This window comes from Lipotes vexillifer, unplaced genomic scaffold (assembly GCF_000442215.2).
Source record: "Lipotes vexillifer unplaced genomic scaffold, Lipotes_vexillifer_v1.1 scaffold2116, whole genome shotgun sequence".
In the NCBI taxonomy this organism is placed as follows: Eukaryota; Metazoa; Chordata; class Mammalia; order Artiodactyla; family Lipotidae; genus Lipotes; species Lipotes vexillifer.
Window position 1 is genome coordinate 1242257 of NW_006791713.1, and position 18313 is coordinate 1260569.

At 36.4% G+C, this 18313-nt stretch overlaps 1 protein-coding gene across 1 annotated transcript in view; it reads left to right on the plus strand.

The window, feature by feature from the left end:
- PSPC1 (paraspeckle component 1) overlaps positions 1 to 18313 on the plus strand; it is a 60803-nt gene that overhangs the window by 20361 nt on the left and 22129 nt on the right. Inside the window, exons 5-6 of the mRNA XM_007464515.1 lie at positions 5923 to 6007; positions 13452 to 13557. Of these exons, the coding sequence (XP_007464577.1) occupies positions 5923 to 6007; positions 13452 to 13557 (191 nt within the window). The remainder of the gene's footprint in view (positions 1 to 5922; positions 6008 to 13451; positions 13558 to 18313) is intronic.

Sequence of the window (18313 nt, forward strand, 5' to 3'; positions counted from 1 at the left end):
CCTCTCACTGCTGTGGCCTCTCCCATTGTGGAGCACAGGCTCCGGACTCGCAGGCTCAGCAGCCATGGCTCATGGGCCCAGCCGCTCTGCGGCATGTGGGATCTTCCCGGACCAGGGCACAAACCCGTGTCCCCTGCATCAGCAGGCGGACTCTCAACCACTGCACCACCAGGGAAGCCCTGCTCATCCTCTTTTAATTGATGTCTAGTTCTCTTTCCAGCTTGTTAGTAAAAACAGTGTTGCAGTCAATATGTATATATCTTAGCAAATTTTTGTAAATGTTGATTCTTACTGGACACACCCGTTCCTTTTAACAATTGCTTCATTTCTATTTTACTGCTGTTTATGTAGTCCTTTCTAGATCCAAATCCCATTATACTTAATACAGGTTATTTTTTTGCTTCACTATCGGTTTTTTTTGTTTTTGTTTTTTGTTTTGTTTTTTTTTTGCGGTATGCGGGCCTCTCACTGTTGTGGCCTCTCCCGTTGCGGAGCACAGGCTCCGGATGCGCAGGCTCAGCTGCCATGGCTCATGGGCCTAGCCGCTCCGCGGCATCCTCCCATACTGGGGCATGAACCCGTGTCCCCTGCATCGGCAGGCGGAGTCTCAACCACTGCACCACCAGGGAAGCCCTCACTATCTGTTTTTGATCATCAGTATAGGAGGCAGTTCCTGAATTTTTGTTATGGTTGTTTTTGTATTACCTTTGTTACTGTAATTATATAACTCTCAATAGAGAATATTAACTGCCATTCATTTTGCTATTACTCTGTCCTCCTCTATCACTGGATTTTATATTTTATGTATCTTTTTGTACTGATAAATAATAGAAGTGTAGTTTCTTTAAATATCTTTTTTAAAAACATTTAATTAATTAATTTATTTATTATTTTTGGCTGTGTTGGGTCTTCATGGCTGCACGTGGGCTTTCTCCAGTTGCGGCGAGCGAGGGCTACTCTTCATTGTGGTGTGCGGGCTTCTCATTGCAGTGGCTTCTCCTGTTGCAGAGCACAGGCTCTAGGCACCCGGGCTTCAGTAATTGTGGCACATGGGCTCAGTAGTTGTGGCTCGTGGGCTCTATAGATCACAGGCTGAGTAGTTGTGGCGCATGGGCTTAGTTGCTCTGTGGCATGTGGGATCTTCCCAGACCAGGGTCGAACCTGTGTCCCCTGCATTGGCAGGCGGATTCTTAACCACTGTGCCACCAGGGAAGCCCTAAATGATATCTTTTGATTCTTGATTACCAAAGGCAAAAAGAAAAAGGAAATTGGCATATTTGCTCCTCTTTTCCCTTTTCCTCTCAACTTTTATTTATTTTGCTTCTGATTTGTTTGGATTTTTGACATGGACTTAATGTTTGGTTTTTTCTTTTTTTTTTTTAAAGTGTGAAAACTTTATCTTTTATCTCCTTCCTTTCTTCCTCCTCCCTTCCCTCCCCCCTTTCCTTCCTTCCTTCCTCCCTCCCTCCCTCCGTTCCTTCCTTCCTTCTCTCTCTTTTTCGAGAACATTTAAGTTCTACTCTTTTAGCAACTTTGAATTATAGAATACCGTGTTACCCAGTATAGCCACCATGTTATACCTTGGACCTCAGGCTTGATTCATCTTATATCTGAAAGTTTGAACCCTTTACCAACCTCTTCCTATTTCTCCCACCTCCCAGCTCCTGGCAACAACATTTATACTCTCTTGTTTCTATGAGTTTGACTTTTTTTAGATTCCACATATAACTTACACCGTGCAGTATATTTCTTTCTCTGTGTGGCTTATTTCACTGAGCATAATGTCCTCAAGGTCCATCCATGTTGCTGCAAATGGCAGGATTTCCTTTTCTTTTTTTTTTTGTGGTACGCGGGCCTCTCACTGTTGTGGCCTCTCCTGTTGGGGAGCGCAGGCTCCGGACGCGCAGGCTCAGCGGCCATGGCTCACAGGCCCAGCCGCTCCGTGGCATGTGGGATCTTCCCGGACCAGGGCATGAATCCGCGTCCCCTGCATCGGCAGGCAGACTCTCAACCACTGCGCCACCAGGGAAGCCCAGGATTTCCTTTTCTGATGGCTGAATAATATTCCAATGTGTGTGTGTCTATATTTCTGTATACCGCATTTTTTGTGTGTGTACATTATGTGTCTGTATGTACACACCACATCTTTATCCATTCATTTGTTGATAGACATTAGTTTGTTTCCATTACCTTGGCTGTTGTGAATAGTGCAACGGACAGTGGAAGTGCAAATGTGTCTTTGAGACCCTGTTTTCTTTTTAATGTTCCTTAACCGTATTTCTCACGTTTCTCACGTAATTCTCTCAGCCCTATTTTAAATATGTTGAGTTATGACTTTTCTGTTGATCACTCGATTCTCTGATGTTTATCCTTGTGATTTCTGTCAGAAGGTTCACAGAAACAGTGTTCCTGTATCTTCTAAAACATCCACGGTCTTGTACTTTAAAAAAAAATTAATTTATTTTTGGCTGCGTAGGGTCTTCGTTGCTGCACGCGGGCTTTCTCTAGTTGCTGCTAGCGGGGGCTACTCTTCGTTGCGGTGCCCGAGCTTCTTACTGCGGTCGCTTCCATTGTTGCCGAGCATGGGATCTAGGCATGCAGGCTTCAGTAGTTGTGGCTTGTGGGCTCTAGAGCGCAGGCTCAGTAGTTGTGGCGTACAGGCTTAGTTGCTCCGCGGCATGTGGGATCTTCCCGGACCAGGGCTCAAGCCCGTGTCCCCTGCATTGGCAGGCGGATTCTTAACCATTGCGCCACCAGACAAGTCCTCGTGATCTTATACTTTAAACCCTCTCTTGAATGGCGTAAAATTCATGCTTCTTTCTCCCCTTTCTTAAGTACTTGATAGTATGTTTCTGTGGGAAAGTCTGAGATAAACCTGGATTTTTTTTTCCCTTCTTGTGACTTGATCCTTTTAACAGGCTTCCATATGAATTCTTTTAAGGTTCAGTAACTTATCGAGGATATGTTTTCCACCCAAACATTTTGTTATGAGAAATTTTAAACATAAAAATGTTGAAAGAGGGGAAATCCCTGGTGGTCCAGTTGTTAGGACTCTGCACTTCCATTGCAGAGGGCATGTGTTCGTTCCCTGGTTGGGGAACAGATCCCACAAGCCGCATGGTGTGGCCAAAAAAAAAGTTCAAAGAATTTTAAGGTATTTAATACTTAGATTTTGTTACTAACATTTTACTATACTTGTTTTATTACATCTTTCCATCTGTCCAGTCTTATATTCCAGATGTATCTTATTGTACACCATCATACTTTTCTTGGGACCAGATGTGCCCTTTCAATCTATAGATTCAGTTCTTATATTTCTAGGAAGGAGCTGTGTTAGAGAGCATATGTTTAGTCTTCATGACTTGAAGGATATTACATTGAGAGAACACTTCCCTGCAGTCTAGCAAATCAGACTTAAAATTTGTCCATATTCCCCTCTATTCCCTTTTTGCTGTATGCCCATATTTATGATATACTGAAATTACACATACAGTTTTATGTCTTTTATGTTTGTTAGGTACACAGTTTTAAATGTTATTTGGTCTGTTAGTGAGTAGTGCTGCAACTGATATTTTATGTCTGTGGATGCCTTTGGAATTTTTTTTTTTTTTTTGGCCGCGTGCGACTTGCAGGATCTTAGTTCCCTGGCAGGGTTGAACCTGGGCCCCTGCAGTGAAAGCACCAAGTCCTAACCACTGGACTGCCAGGGAATTCCCTTGATTAATTTTATGAGAAAAATTCCTATGAGTGTGATTTACTGGGTTAAAGGATAAAAAGCACCTAAGGTTACATGTTTTTTGGGTAATATTTTCCTCCAGAAGAATATTATCATGGCAGTATGCAAATATATAAGCTTTAGTGAAATTTCAGGAACCCTGGTAATTAGCAACTTAAAGGAAATAACTTGGAAGATGTAAAATGGTAGTTCTAAGTTGATAGTGCTCCTCATGACTGTTAGATAATGTGCTTATCTGATAATTTGATTGTCAGATCCTTTGAGCTAATTATTATACCCATGTTACTGGTGAGAAGGCACGATCTGAGAGGTTAAAGCACCTGTCTTACCTGGCCCAGCTTAAGAGGAGAAGATCCAGTTGTCAGAAAACATTCATGTTCTTTTCTTATTCCTTTTCATGGAAGAAAATGTAATTTTACATTTATTACTATATGTGCCCCTGATTTAAGAACAGCTAACCTACAAAATCAATAATAAAACTGTTACAGGATGCACTGTATTGACTTTCTTGGGTAATTAATGATAGTAAGATACTTCCCATGCTTTGGCTTATTGAAGCATTTACCCTTAGGAATATAAATAGATTGTGTATTTTTCGTCTTTACAAGTCTCACCAGCTATAGAAGTTATATGATAGTTATGGGGTCTCAATGTTGGTTGCAGAATGGAGTCATCTAGGGAGCTTCAAAAAAATAAAAACCTCATATTTGGTCCACATTCCAAGAGATTTTGATTTAATTGGTCTATGGTTAAAAGGTACTTAAGTAATTCTAATGAGCAGTCAAGGTTGACAGCTAATGGTAAAAATGTTTGAACTTAATTGTAGTCATGTTTGGGTTTTAAGATAGCTAAATGTTTTCTCAACTGGCATGTTATCAGAATCGCCTGATTCCTATCCCATATACCAAAGCAGACTTTCCTGAGCAGAGTCCGAAAATCTTAAAAAAAAATGTTTTTTTAAGTTTCTCAGTTGAGGCTGAACAGCCAGCTTTGCAATGCTGGCATTTTGGAAAGAGCTTTGGAATAAGGATAGATTTGGCTATACATCCCAGTTGAACCATGTAGTGGCTGGATGGCTAGAGCACATTTATAATCTGTCTGGATCTTTTTTCTTTGACATAATTAATACATAATTCAATCTGTAGGGAGGATAATACCTTGTTATAATTATGCCTGTGTTGTTATGGTTAAGATGTTTAGAGTTATTGGCACATGAAATATTAACTTTAACTGTTAAGTATTATGTTAAGTGAATTCTGAATATAGCAATTTATTAAGAAACATTCAGTTAATATATGTTCATTTTAGAAATTTCAGGTAACATGATTATAGAAAAAGAAAATAAAAACAACCAATACTTGTGTTATTCAGGGTATTCATATATCTGTGTATGTGTATATATATATTTTATGCATGCGTGCACGTGTAATTTGGTAAGACAGTACAAAGAGTTTTAATACTTGGGAAGTTTATCCACTGCTTCTCAGATGTGCAAAACAAATGTATCTTTCATTATCTTATTCTGCAGTGGAACCCCTGTTCTTGATGATGTGACACGGGTTGGTGACAGTGGGAATGCTCGTCCTCTTTAAAGTGGTCTTGTTCATATCAGTGTTCAGCCCTTTTCCCCCTTTCAGGAACTGTCTCCTCATTGCCCTCCTTCATGTGACACAGACCTGATGCAGGAGGAAACTGCTGATGGTGTTGGGAGGGATGTTTTTGAGTTTTATGCCATGTCCTATCTCATTAGTCATACTGTTTGGTCTGGTTCTTACATGCCCTCTGCTGATGGTTGCCAAGGCATCTTTTTGGGCTTTGAGCTTGCTGCTGAAAAAAATTCTAATTTGTTTAAAGCTACGTAAATGAAAATGTAGTTACTATTCTACTTTTAACATGTTCCAGGCCCTGTGTTAAAAGTTACTGCCCATTTTAATTTCTTAATGTAAGGATGGATTTATTATTTTCTTCATATACATGAAGAAATGGGCCCAGAAGTGATATTAATTTATTACACAGCTTGTAATCTTTCATTGCAAAATGATGTGATAGACAAAAAGAGAAGCTAGGTGCATGAGTATGAATGAGTTACTACATATATTGCCAGTCATAGAGAATCTATATGCTTATGAATATAAAAATACAGAAGGGGAAGCTAAAAATATTAATCTGTAATCAATATCTTGTAGATTTAATGAGGCGTCAAGAGGAACTCAGACGCTTAGAAGAACTCAGAAACCAAGAGCTGCAAAAACGGAAGCAAATACAACTGAGGTAAAGATCATTATAACATATACGTGAATATATGTAGGTTTCATTATGTATGTTATGAATAAAACTCCCAATGCCTGTTATCAACAAGTTATATAACTTGGAAAATACAGGGAAGGAAACCAAAATTGTCGATTTCTGACCACATTTAGGGAATTACTCCAGAAGATAACATAAATCTTTGAGATAACATAAATCTTTCTTATCCTGTGTTTTTTATAGCTGATTATGGACACTTTACAGACAGTGTGAACTTACATAAAGGGCTTAGGCATTATTTCGTGTAATTTATTGTAAGAATGCACCATGATTTACGGGGCCATTTTTCCAGAGATGGATATATTTGCGTTGATCTGAGTTTTTTTTATGTGTATACTACTACTCTGAATGCCGTTAAGCATTTTTGTACTTGTGATAATTTGTTTAAAAAAGATACCTGGAATCCATGGTAAAAAGGGTATGGGCATTAAAGATCTCAGTACATAATAGAGAACTGTGATGGGCAACTTAAAATCTTTTAGGTTAAGTAAGGAAGTTTAAGGGAGTAGTTGATCCAAGATGTAGAAACAAAAATTAGCAGCTTTTCTTGTACCTGCAATATTCAGTTGTAAAACATGAGATAAGTATTACTCTTACAAGTTTCAGAAGTCATAATTAGGGGCTTCCCTGGTGGCGCAGTGGTTGAGAGTCCGCCTGCCGATGCAGGGGATGCAGGCTCGGGTCCCGGTCCACGAGGATCCCAGGTGCCGCGGAGCGGCTGGGGCCGTGAGCCATGGACGCTGAGCCTGCGCGTCCAGAGCCTGTTGCTCCGCAGCGGGAGAGGCCACGGCACTGGGCCCGCGTACCGCAAAAAAAAAAAAAAAAAAAACACACACAAAAAAACGTAATTAGGAATTGTTATAAACAAAGATATGATAGATTAAAGCAAACTTAAAATTTTGTTTTGAAAGTGCTATAAAATTAGTAAGTGCTTGTGACAGGAAGTTAGTTGCTCATGGGAAATAGAGAGTGAAAAACTGTTGATGAGTTTGAAGTGTCTTCACGGTCAGGATATATATTTTATATGTTTATATGTTTTATATATTTTAGTGTTTTTTTTCCCACTTTATACCTGATTATACCAACGTTGTATATTTCTGTCTTGGTACTTCTCTGATTTTACTCTAACCTACTTATTCTCAATTTATGGTACTTGGCAGGCAGCATCAGCATTCTAACCTAGGAGATTGTTAGAAAGTCTCAAGCCTTCCCTCTGAACTACCCAATCATAAGCTGATTCACCTGTGCTTTGGTAAATCCTCCAGGTGACTCTGGTGCATCCTAAAGTTTGAGAACCACTGGTGTAAATAACTCCCGCCATGAACTTCTTACATGAGGGACCTTTATCAGTTTCTTTCTTGTTGCTTCTTTCCACTTCATGTGAATGTGTTAAAGTCTCTTCTACTTGTACAAAGAAAAGGAAACCTCCTCCCCCCTAACATAAACCTACCTGAATCCAGTTTTCTTCTCTTACATTTATCCTTGGCAAGTAGGCTTTTAAAATTAGTGCCCTATACTAGTGTGCTAAAATAATAAGTAATTAAAACTAAACAATGTGGGGTGCAAACTACTATGTATGGAATGGATAAACAACAAGGTCCTACTGTATAGCACAGGGAACTATATTCAATATCCTGTAATAAGCCATAATGGAAAAGAATATATATGTATAAGTGAGTCACTTAGCTGTACACCTGACAGTAACACTGTGCATCAACTGTACTTCAGTCAACAAAAAGAAAAACAAAAACAAACCAAGAAAAAACAATCAATGTGGGAGAACCCACAGTAGGGTATAAAAATATAACAGATGAACTTAACTATATTATATGTAGATGGACAGCATTGTCACACTGGAAGGAGATGGGGAAGAAAATAAGGAACCTAAATAACTTTGGAAAACCGTATCTTGATTGAATACTATAGGCTAGTGGCAAGAACAATATATAAATTCTGTAATCTAGTTAGTAAATGTATTTCTCATAGGGATATAGGTTTGCAATTCTGAAACTACTTTATGTATATACTTTTTTTCTCTCTTTGATCAAGACTTTATTGAAAATAATGTATATACTTTTTTAAGTGAATATATTAGTACAGATCAGTATGAACCAGGTTTCTCATTGTTGGAGAAAGAAAGAAGGGAGAAAGGCTAAAATTAAAACGACTCCTTTGATGTTTAATGGGGAATCTAAGTATCAGTATGAACTGAGTGGCATTTAATCTAGACAGATACAGAAATATAGACATGTATATATACATCGGTTCATATATATATACATATTTCCTAGCCCTGTCCATCTAGAAGCAGTGATGCCTCAGGAACAATGAGCTCATCTAATGCCCAGATTTTTGTTTCTGAGCACCATTCTCTAATAAAGGGAACCAGGACTTTTTGGAGAAGTGGTTGATTCCAGGATTGAAAAGTCCAAGATGAGCCTGACAAATCTTGTGTCAGAGAGAAGCAAAGTACTTGGACAAGGCTAGGGCATGTTGAGAGAACACAGGAGCCAAACTGAAGGTGCTCCTAAGGGCCAAAGTTGGAACAATTTCAACAAGAAAATAAAAAATGATAGTATTAGATTTTACACTGTTGAATAAAGTAAATATCCATGAGTTTGTGCTGATAGAAGTTATTTAATGAGTAAGTAAATAAATGGGGAGAATGGACAACTCTTCCTTAGTTGTTAGAAGTAGAATTCCAAATAATAAACGTGAAATGAGTCTGAGAGAAAAATTACCAGTGGGTGAATACTGTAGTAATACAGGCACACCTTGGAGATACTGTGGGTTTGGTTCCAGACCAGCACAATATATTGCAATAAAGTGAATTTTTTTGTTTCGCAGTGCATATAAAAGTTACCTTTATACTATATTGTACTGTTTTAAGTGTGCAATAGCATGATGTCTTAAAAAACAGTGTGTGTACCTTAATTAAAAATACTTTCTTGCTAAAAAATGCTAACCATCTGACAACACAGGGTTGGCACAAAACTTGAGTGTGCAAAAGCAATATGCAATTTTTGGGAAGGGCAATAAAATGAGACACGCCTATAGTTGTTTCATTCAAGATTTGCCAGTAGGTGCTAAGGTAGTTGCACAAAACTTGGGATACAGGATTTGTGGTTACAGGATTTGTGGAGTCTCAAATTTGTATGAGGTACAAATGGAAACATAGTAAATCTGAAGTGGAGAAGCCCAGCAGATGCCACCATTACCAAGTGTTTAGGTTCATATCACCCTTAATAAGACACGGACACCAGGAATCCCTTGATATGATGCACCCAGAAGTGTATATTGTCATTTCTGTGGTTTTCTTGCCAAAGCTTCATAACCTTATGCTAGTCGTGAGAAAACTTAAAGACAAACCTAAATTGAAGGACACTACAAAATAATCAGTTCTCTTTAAAAGTGTCAAGGTCATGGAAGACCAAGAGACACTGAAGTGTTACAGACTCGAGGAGACTAAAGAGAAATAATAAATAAATGCAATGTGAGATTCTGGATAGGGTCCTGGAACAGAAGAAGGGCATAGTGGGGAAACTGGTGAAATTTGAGTAAGGCCTGGAGTTGAACTGTACCCGTGTGAATTCCTGGTTTTCATAATTGTACTATGGTTATGGAAGATGTTAATATTAGGGGATGCTGCATGAGGGAGATACAGGAACTCTACTATTTCTGCAAGTTTTCTGTAAGTTAAAAATTAGTTGGACATAAAAAAATGAAAAAGAGGACTCTAGGTACTGGGGATACAGTGGAAAACAAAAGACACAAGCTCTGCTGGTGTGGCACTTAGGTAATCTGGGAGGGAGGCAGACATTAGTTGGAATATGATCAGATTATTAAAAAGAAAGTGAAGCGCACAAAATAGAACGCAGTACTTACTGGAATTTTTAATAGGTTACTTGTTTAATAATTGAAATATTGGTTGCTTGACGTGATAAGTATTCTATGTACCTGGTAATTTTTCACCGAATGGTCTTCCATTAATCTTATTTAATATTGCAGAGGTATATCAGATTCAATTTGAAATTCAGATTAAGTGTGTACTAACAATATAAAGATACGTCAACAATCAGGTGACAATTTGATGGGTAACTTTTATGGTTGGCTGTATTCTGCAGATACAGCCAGTGATAAATCTGTTCATCTTTACTTGTGCCTGTGGAGTTTGTTTTGAAATTAATTGTAAGAATTGTTTCTTGATTTAAGAAATGTAAATAATGTGTTAAAATTGAGTAATTTTGCAGCATGTATGAAGGAAAGGAAAAAAATAGTGTCTAGGAACTTACTTTACTAATAATTGTCTAATATATCCTGCCCTTGCAGCACAAAGCAAATAAAAATGTAGCAATCTGCAGAGGTTGGTCTGACTCAGGAGGCTACCACGTGAGACAGCCAGAGTCTGGACACGGCCTTTTTGTTTACCTTAGTTGGGAGACTGAAAAAACTGCTTAAGAAAATATATTTGAAAGAAATCAAATAATTTGGAGTATACAAAATTTTCTGGTTTTCATTTCAGTGCTACAAATAAGTTAGGTTTTCGTGGGTCACTTCTTCAGAGGCTGTGACAGTGAAGGCAGACAGGGCTTTGATGGGCTGGTTCAGGCTGTAACTGGCCCACTTAGTACTTGTTCATTTGTTCTCTTCTTTCCTTCCCTTACTCCTTCCTACTCACTCATCTACCCATCCATCCATTTTTTCCCTTTTTATGTCATTTGACGAAGTATAAAGATGATCAGATGGACTGAGGCCTTTGGTGGGTGTGGAGGCCTTAGTGCTGGACTGGAACAAAGAGCAGGACATTTTTATATCAGTCGTATCATAGCTTAGTGCCTAAAGCCTCTCAGGTTTCAAAGTCCTATTAAAATATGAGACAATTAGTGGGCTTCCAATGAAAATAAATTGTAAAATAGAGGTTTTATCAGTTTCCAATTAAGTATAACATGAAGGATGGTAAAATTCATCATGCTTCTTATTAGTTCCATTTGTGAATATAACCTAGGAAATTATCCTTGATCCAAAGAGACATTAAATATAAAGATAATTGTTAAAGCATCTTGTGGAAGGAAAAAATTAAAAGCAAACATATGTACAGTAGGGAATGTTCCTATATGTTGTCTGTAAATTTATATTATGGAATTGTCAGTGTGGTGTAATCACAAAATAAATTAGAAACTCTGGAATCTATAGACAGTGGAATGGAAGGGAAAAAATAGCAAATGTTTAAAGTGATTTTATACCTTTTTACCCTATTTTTTCTCCAGATATAAATGTAGTCTCACATTTTATCAGAAAAAAATTGCTCTAACGATGGGGAGAAGTACATTATAAATTTTGTTTAAAATATCTTTTAAATTAAAAATGTTATGGCAATACACGTTTAAAAAAACTCACATGATACGTATGTGTACAAAAGAAAAAGGGCAATGCTTGTCTTCCCAGATTATCCCCAGTGTGATAGAAACTCTCATACTCTCTTCTCTGCTCGTACAAATGGTTTTTAGATGCAGCAATAGGAATACTATTGTTTTGCTTGCCTTTTTTCTGACACTGTACCTTAGACACTGTTTCATGTCAGTAAATGCAAATCTGCCTCTTTGTAATGGTTGTCTTGTATTCCTTGTCCCTCATTTGTAATTGAATGTCTTCAACCTTTTGCCTTTAATTAAGGTACAGCCTTGTATCTGTGTGTATACATTCTTGCACACATGTATAGATATTTCTATTTAGTTTACTGGAAATGGATTTGCACACATAAAATTGTTTGCTACACGTTGGTCCTCAACAAAGTCATTGTTGCAATCTTGAAGACCAAAAACTTTGAGTATCATTTAGTGGCAGGATCTGACATGAGCCTGTTTGATGCAAAACCTGACCTGTTTTACGTTGTGGTCATGCCAAACCTTTGTTATATTCGTAGAATGTGAATGTTCATCTTACTACAGAAGTATTAATGGTGTTGATTATTGGGTACTGCTGGGATATCATAATAGATCCTACTGGGGATATTATAATAGTATATTAACCCTTTTTAAAGTCTGAAAAACACATGTGGCCTTAGAGTTTTTGAATAGGGAATTTTTCCTGTCACTATGTACATTTTTAGCAGTGTATGAACATGAAAGTATTTTCTTAACCATAAAATTTATGAGTGTGTTAATGTACTAGAAATGGGATTAACCAGTTTATTGGAATATTCTGTTTCCTTGAATAGAGATGTATACTGGGGACTTAGATATCTCAAAATAGTCTAGATTTTGCTTGAAATACCTTAGGAACATTGTCTTGTTACTTGCACATGGTCTGATATGAAGTCCTAACAACCTGTTTTCTTGCTGGCTGTGGGTGAAACCGCCATTTCTTTTAGTTCAGGTACTGTGTTTGGTGTACAGAACAACAATAACGAAGTATCTGTACTTGGTGTAAAAGGGTGCTTATAAGAGTAGCCTGGAAAATGAGACCTACTGAGGGGGCATCAGCATTATATAGTCTTTGCTATTTAAATTACTTTTTTGTTTTTGAGTGGAGAGCATGTATATTTGAGTTTGCATTGATTTAAATGTCAGTATAATGTCAGACTATTACTTTAATACTATTTTGTAGGTTTTCCCTCTTAATCATATTGTAACTAATTATGATTTAATAGTAATCCTGCACATACATATCTTTTTTGTTTGTTTTGTAGTTGTTGTTCCATGCTTGATATCTCTGGGGCAGAGGTTAGCATACTTTTTCTGGGAAAGGGCTACATGGTAAATATTTTAGGCTTTTCATGTCATATGGTCTGTGTCTCAGCTATTCAGCACTGCTCTAGCCCAAAGGTAGCCACAGACAGTGAGGGAATGATTGTCCCATAAAACTTAATTTGCGAAAACAGGTGGTAATCAGACACCTGCTCCAGGTGCGTACTTTCCTCAGTGCATTAATGAAATGGGGGAGAGAACGTTTGTTAAGGCTTCCTTTTGCACATAGTAGGATTTTTGTCTAGGCAGTGTGGTCCTTTGCAGTGGCTTGTATTGGAATAGGTTCTGAGTGTCTCTTAAGAACTAACTCTGCTGTGCCAGTGGTGAATCCCAGGCTTTCTCTTTGTACAGTAATAAGAGTACTGGTTTGAGCTTTTGGTTTCTGGATTTTTTGACTGTAAGCATATAATTATCCTAGTTATATGCTGTTACTTTACTTTTTTGATTTACCCTAGATAAATTATTTTATTGGTTTGTTTGATTTATTAATGGTTTAGAGCAAAATAAAAGGAACTTAAATCTGGTAAGCCACTCGTTATCACAGATTTGGCATAATGTATAAATAAATGATATACATAAATGATTTTGTTTTACCTGAAATAAGATACCATATTATGGCTTATATGTCAACCACCCTGAGTTTTTATTTAAAAATCTCTCAGGCATGAAGAAGAGCACCGTCGTCGTGAAGAGGAAATGATCCGACACAGAGAACAGGAGGAGCTGAGGCGACAGCAGGAGGGCTTTAAGCCAAACTATATGGAAAATGTAAGTAAAATACTGGTTAACTTAAATGATTTTACATTGTCAGGTGGATGATATATATTTAGAATTCTTTAGATTCTGCTTTATATAGTAATATATTTTCTAATCTTTCTGAATTTGTCATGTTTATGGTTAAACTAACGAATTTCTTAACCTCTTACAGGTAGTAAATTAAAATTAGTTTCTGAAGGTAATCATGCTTTATGAAATGAATATTAAATTTTTCTCCATTTTACTTTATCTTTTTTAAATTCCTACTAAACTAGGAATCTTGATAAATTCATCGTCTCCACTTGACTGATTTTCACCGTTAATTGATATTAAAAATTCTTTAGTTTGGTACACATATAGAAAAGTAGTAGTATGTGCTCATCACTCAACCATAACAGTTATCAATACTTAGCAGATCTTTTTCATCTTTAAGTATACCCACTTTCCCTAATTTTTTTATATGAAATCCCTGACTTCATATGATTTCATTCGTATTTCAGTATGTATCTCTAAAAGATAAGGACTCTCAAAAAATGTCTTTATCATATCTTAAAAATCGCCAGTTATTTAATATTAACTAGTAAAAGCCCCAGTTCGCCCAAGTCTTACTTTTTTTTTTTTTAAAGTAATTGGTTTCTTCAGATGGGGTGATAAATCCAGTCATTTTAGTCTATAGGTTTTCTCTCCCTTTTTTTTTCCTTATTTTTTTTAAAGAAACAGCTCCTCGTATAGAGTATCTCACGTCCTGGATTTTGTTGACTGTATCCTTGTAGTGATGTTCAACAAGTTTGTTTATGCCTGAATTTCTTGTAAACTGGAGTTAGTTCCAAAGACATTATCTGAGTCAGGGTTTTGTTTTGGGGGGGCAAAATGGTAGGGCAAAAAAGGATACTTCAAGTAGGTTATAACCCACAGGGTCTTAATAATAATTAACAGAGTCTCATTGTTCACCTTAGATGAATGCCAGCTTAACAACTCACTCTAAAAAATACTTACCAGTATTTTTTTCCTCTAGCTGTTCAAAAGCCATGATTCTTTAGTAAGTAAGTTTCTGAGGCTAAATGTATTAATTCCAATCATTGGTGGTTTTTTTCTGACTGTCTCTGTCCCTGTTCTTTTGTCCCTGGAAAATTAAAAAAATATTTAAATTAAAATGAATACAGACAGCAAAATAAATCCTAAGTAGAATAGCAACAAGAACTTTTTATCTTACCTTCCATCAAGTAAATATCCTTTGAATGAAAATTATATGGCATTTAAATTCAGTTAGAAATTTTTTTATTATTTATAAGTCACACTAAAAGTTTAATAGATTTATAAATCCCATTAGAAAATTAGTTGAGTACATTTTGAATTTTCTTTTTGAATAATTTCTAGCATTATTGCAATTCTCTTTTCCTCTTGGATGCATAGCACTTGCATAGTGACATATTTAAACGGTGGTCTTTTTCATAGTTACATTTGAACATAAATCTATTGGATTTATCAGTGAGGATATTTTATGATGTTATAAAAGAATGTGGAATTAAAAAAATTTTTCAGGCGCATATATTTTGAAAATTAGCGTTTTTATTTTAAAATACAGTCAAGATGTAAACCACATGTGATATATTTCTTAGAGAAATTTTATTCCATTGAGGATTAGGAAATTCTTCCCAGTTCTTTTATGTACCTCAACGTATCTTTTTTTAAACTGCCTGCTTATAGTAAAGTTGGTGGAATTAGCTTTCTTAATATTTTTCTGGCATACACTTTATATTCTTGGAGCAAATGTGTAGCTATGTGTAATGATGTAAATCATTTAGGGACCAGAAGGAAATGATTAAATAAAATATTCTGTTAAACTTAAGTTGGCTACATCATAAGCTTGATTGCAAACTCTTCATTCTTTGAAATTTCACAGTTTTAAAAAAACTTATACCAGTGTTTTTTAATATGTTCAGTGGTATTTAATATAGGTATAATTAATAAAGGACAACAGATAGTTTTGACTTTACTTTTCTATTGAAAAACTATTTAGAAATGTTGCTACAGTTTAAAATTGAAATACTGCAAATTCTTAAAAACATTCGAAAGTTTCAAAATCATTTTAGTGGTGGGTAAAATTCTATAGATAGCCAAGGAACTTTGAGAATAAACAAATTAGATAGATATTTAAAAATATTTCAAAAATAGATCATTTATTGTTTCATAAGTTTATGCTCTTAGAAAACTTAGATCAAATATTTTAATATTAAGATATTTTTAAGTAGTTACTTAAAGTATGTGTTGCGTATTTGAAGCATCATAAGATTAATTTGGCTGGAGCAGAGGTCTGCAAACTGTAGCCTGGAACCTCCACCCATTTTCATACCACCCTACCACAGAGCCGAGGATGGTGTTTACATTTTTAAAGGGTTGATGGACAAGAAAAAACAAAAAAAAAGACTACTAAACAGAGTATTTTTGACCCATAAAACCTAAAATACTCTTTGGCCCTTTATAGAAAAAGTTTGCTGAATCCTGGGCTGGAGTGTTGGTGATTTTTTTTTAAATTAATACTCATGTTAGGCCACAAAGTTACTATGTTTTTAATTTTCTGGAAAGGAGTCGTAGCATGTAGTAATGGAATTAAATATCTAGGGGAAAATATAGTCTTTGTTCTATTTTTAGATTTTTTTGAGATTAGAAATTATGAATAGACACAAGTTTTTCATCATTTTGGTATCAGTTTTATTTGGTTCCTAGCTCCATAATGCTTATTAATATAAACTAATCAAGCACTAAAGAAATATTAACAAAAGCTCTATACTAGTCTTGACTGGTTTGTGTTAATAGAAGAAACATTGAGGCCATTGTTGCATTAGTTGTTATTCATTTTTACTTTGAAAACTGTCTTTGGGAAAAATTGTTAAACAATTTTAATGTTTGTTTTTGTTTTTAAAAGCTTTGAAATTAGGCCCTCTTATGTGCTTCTCTTTTCTCACTGTTCAGTATAAAGGGAGGAATCAAATGGTAAGTGTTCAGCTTGCCTGGGTAATAAAAGTCATGCAGGTTTACTTGGTTCATTTTAAGATGGCCACCTCACATTTCTTTCTAATATTCCTGTTAGGGATATTCCAGCACAGCTAATAGTATGGGCTTTGAAGTATAAAATAAATACTTTGTTTTGAATAATATATATATTTTTTAATGTAAGAAAAGACACATCTGGACTTCCCTGGTGGTCCAGTGGTTAAGACTCCTCACTCCCAATGCAAGGGGCACGGGTTTGAACCGTGGTCAGGTAACTAAGATCCCACATGCTGCGTAGCGCGGCTCCCGCCCTTACCAAAAGAAAAGATGTGTCATGTCTGGTCATGGTTTTTGGTTTGTTTGTTTGTTTGTTTTTTTTGGTTAGCTTTCAAATTTATCATAATATTATGACATACATGTGAATATATATATCTATCTCTCTCTATATATATTTTTTGCGGTACGCGGGCCTCTCACTACTGTGGCCTCTCCCGTTGCGGAACACAGGCTCCGGACGCACAGGTTCAGCGGCCATGGCTCACGGGCCCAGCCGCTGCGTGGCATGTGGGATCTTCCTGGACCGGGGACAAACCCATGTCCCCTGCATCGGCAGGCAGACCCTCAACCACTGCGCCACCAGGGAAGCCCCATGTGAATATATTTTTAAGAGTTTCAAGGATATGCCAGCTCTTCATCAGTTAGAAGCTGTCATTTTAATTTCATACCTTACTCCTCCTAAGAGGAAGTCATGCTCTTTGGTAATAGATCTGGTAATTATAGATTAAACATGTTAGTTTTCACTCCTGTAGCATAACACATTTTTGACTCCCATAACAATGTATATATTTTTATTCTGTGCCTTAATTACATTTAGGTTTATCTTTACCATAGTGTATTTGAACCATTTTCTAGATAGTATTTACTAGGTTGAAATTCTCTACTTATCGCAGTTTTACAGCTTTTGAACACATCACAGGTTATTCTGTTATAGCAAGAATTTGTGAGACTGTTTATGGTTGTCTTGTGACTTTTTAATATTAGGTTGTTTCACTTACTGTAGATTCAGTAGCTTAAACATTTAAGTACTGCTGTGTACTAGTCTTTATTTGTGGATACAGTTTGGTTTGGAGTAGAGGGGAGATTTTAATTAGAATATTTTTAAAATACAGTTTCCTGGAGTAAACTTTGTTTTCTTGGAAAAATGAGTAAGTCATAAAATATCTAAATGTCATTCTGGCTTTAGTAGTTGCATCATGTCGTTATAAAAATACTTTGATTAGGAAAATTGGGGCAATGCTTAGATTGAATGCTACTTTGTTTTAAAAGTTAAGAAGTTTCTTTATCTGGCATATGGTAAATATTAATGTTTGGTTTTTAGTGAAGAAGAGAATAGCCCTTCATATCTGTTTTAAGATACATACATGAATTGATATGGAATAACTTTTATTCCTGTTTGAGTAGGTGAGACTGGCCCTCGAGAAATGAGCACGTGCGTAAAGACCCGAATGTGTATTATATACCAAGGCAGTAATTTGACCCATGTTCCTTAGAGGTATTCCTTTGTAGCTCCTGGGATTATTGAGCAGAGAGGCCACAGCGGATGTAGCCTGGCTAAGAGGGTAACACCTCTTCCACAGTAGTGTTTCAAGTTGTGCATCATAAGCCCTCAGGGAGCTTTCAAAAAATGTGGGGTCTCAGGTCTCCGTCCTACTTAATTGATTCATTTGTGACCCCAGTAGATTCTGATGGGTTGTCCATTGACAGTTTTGACTAA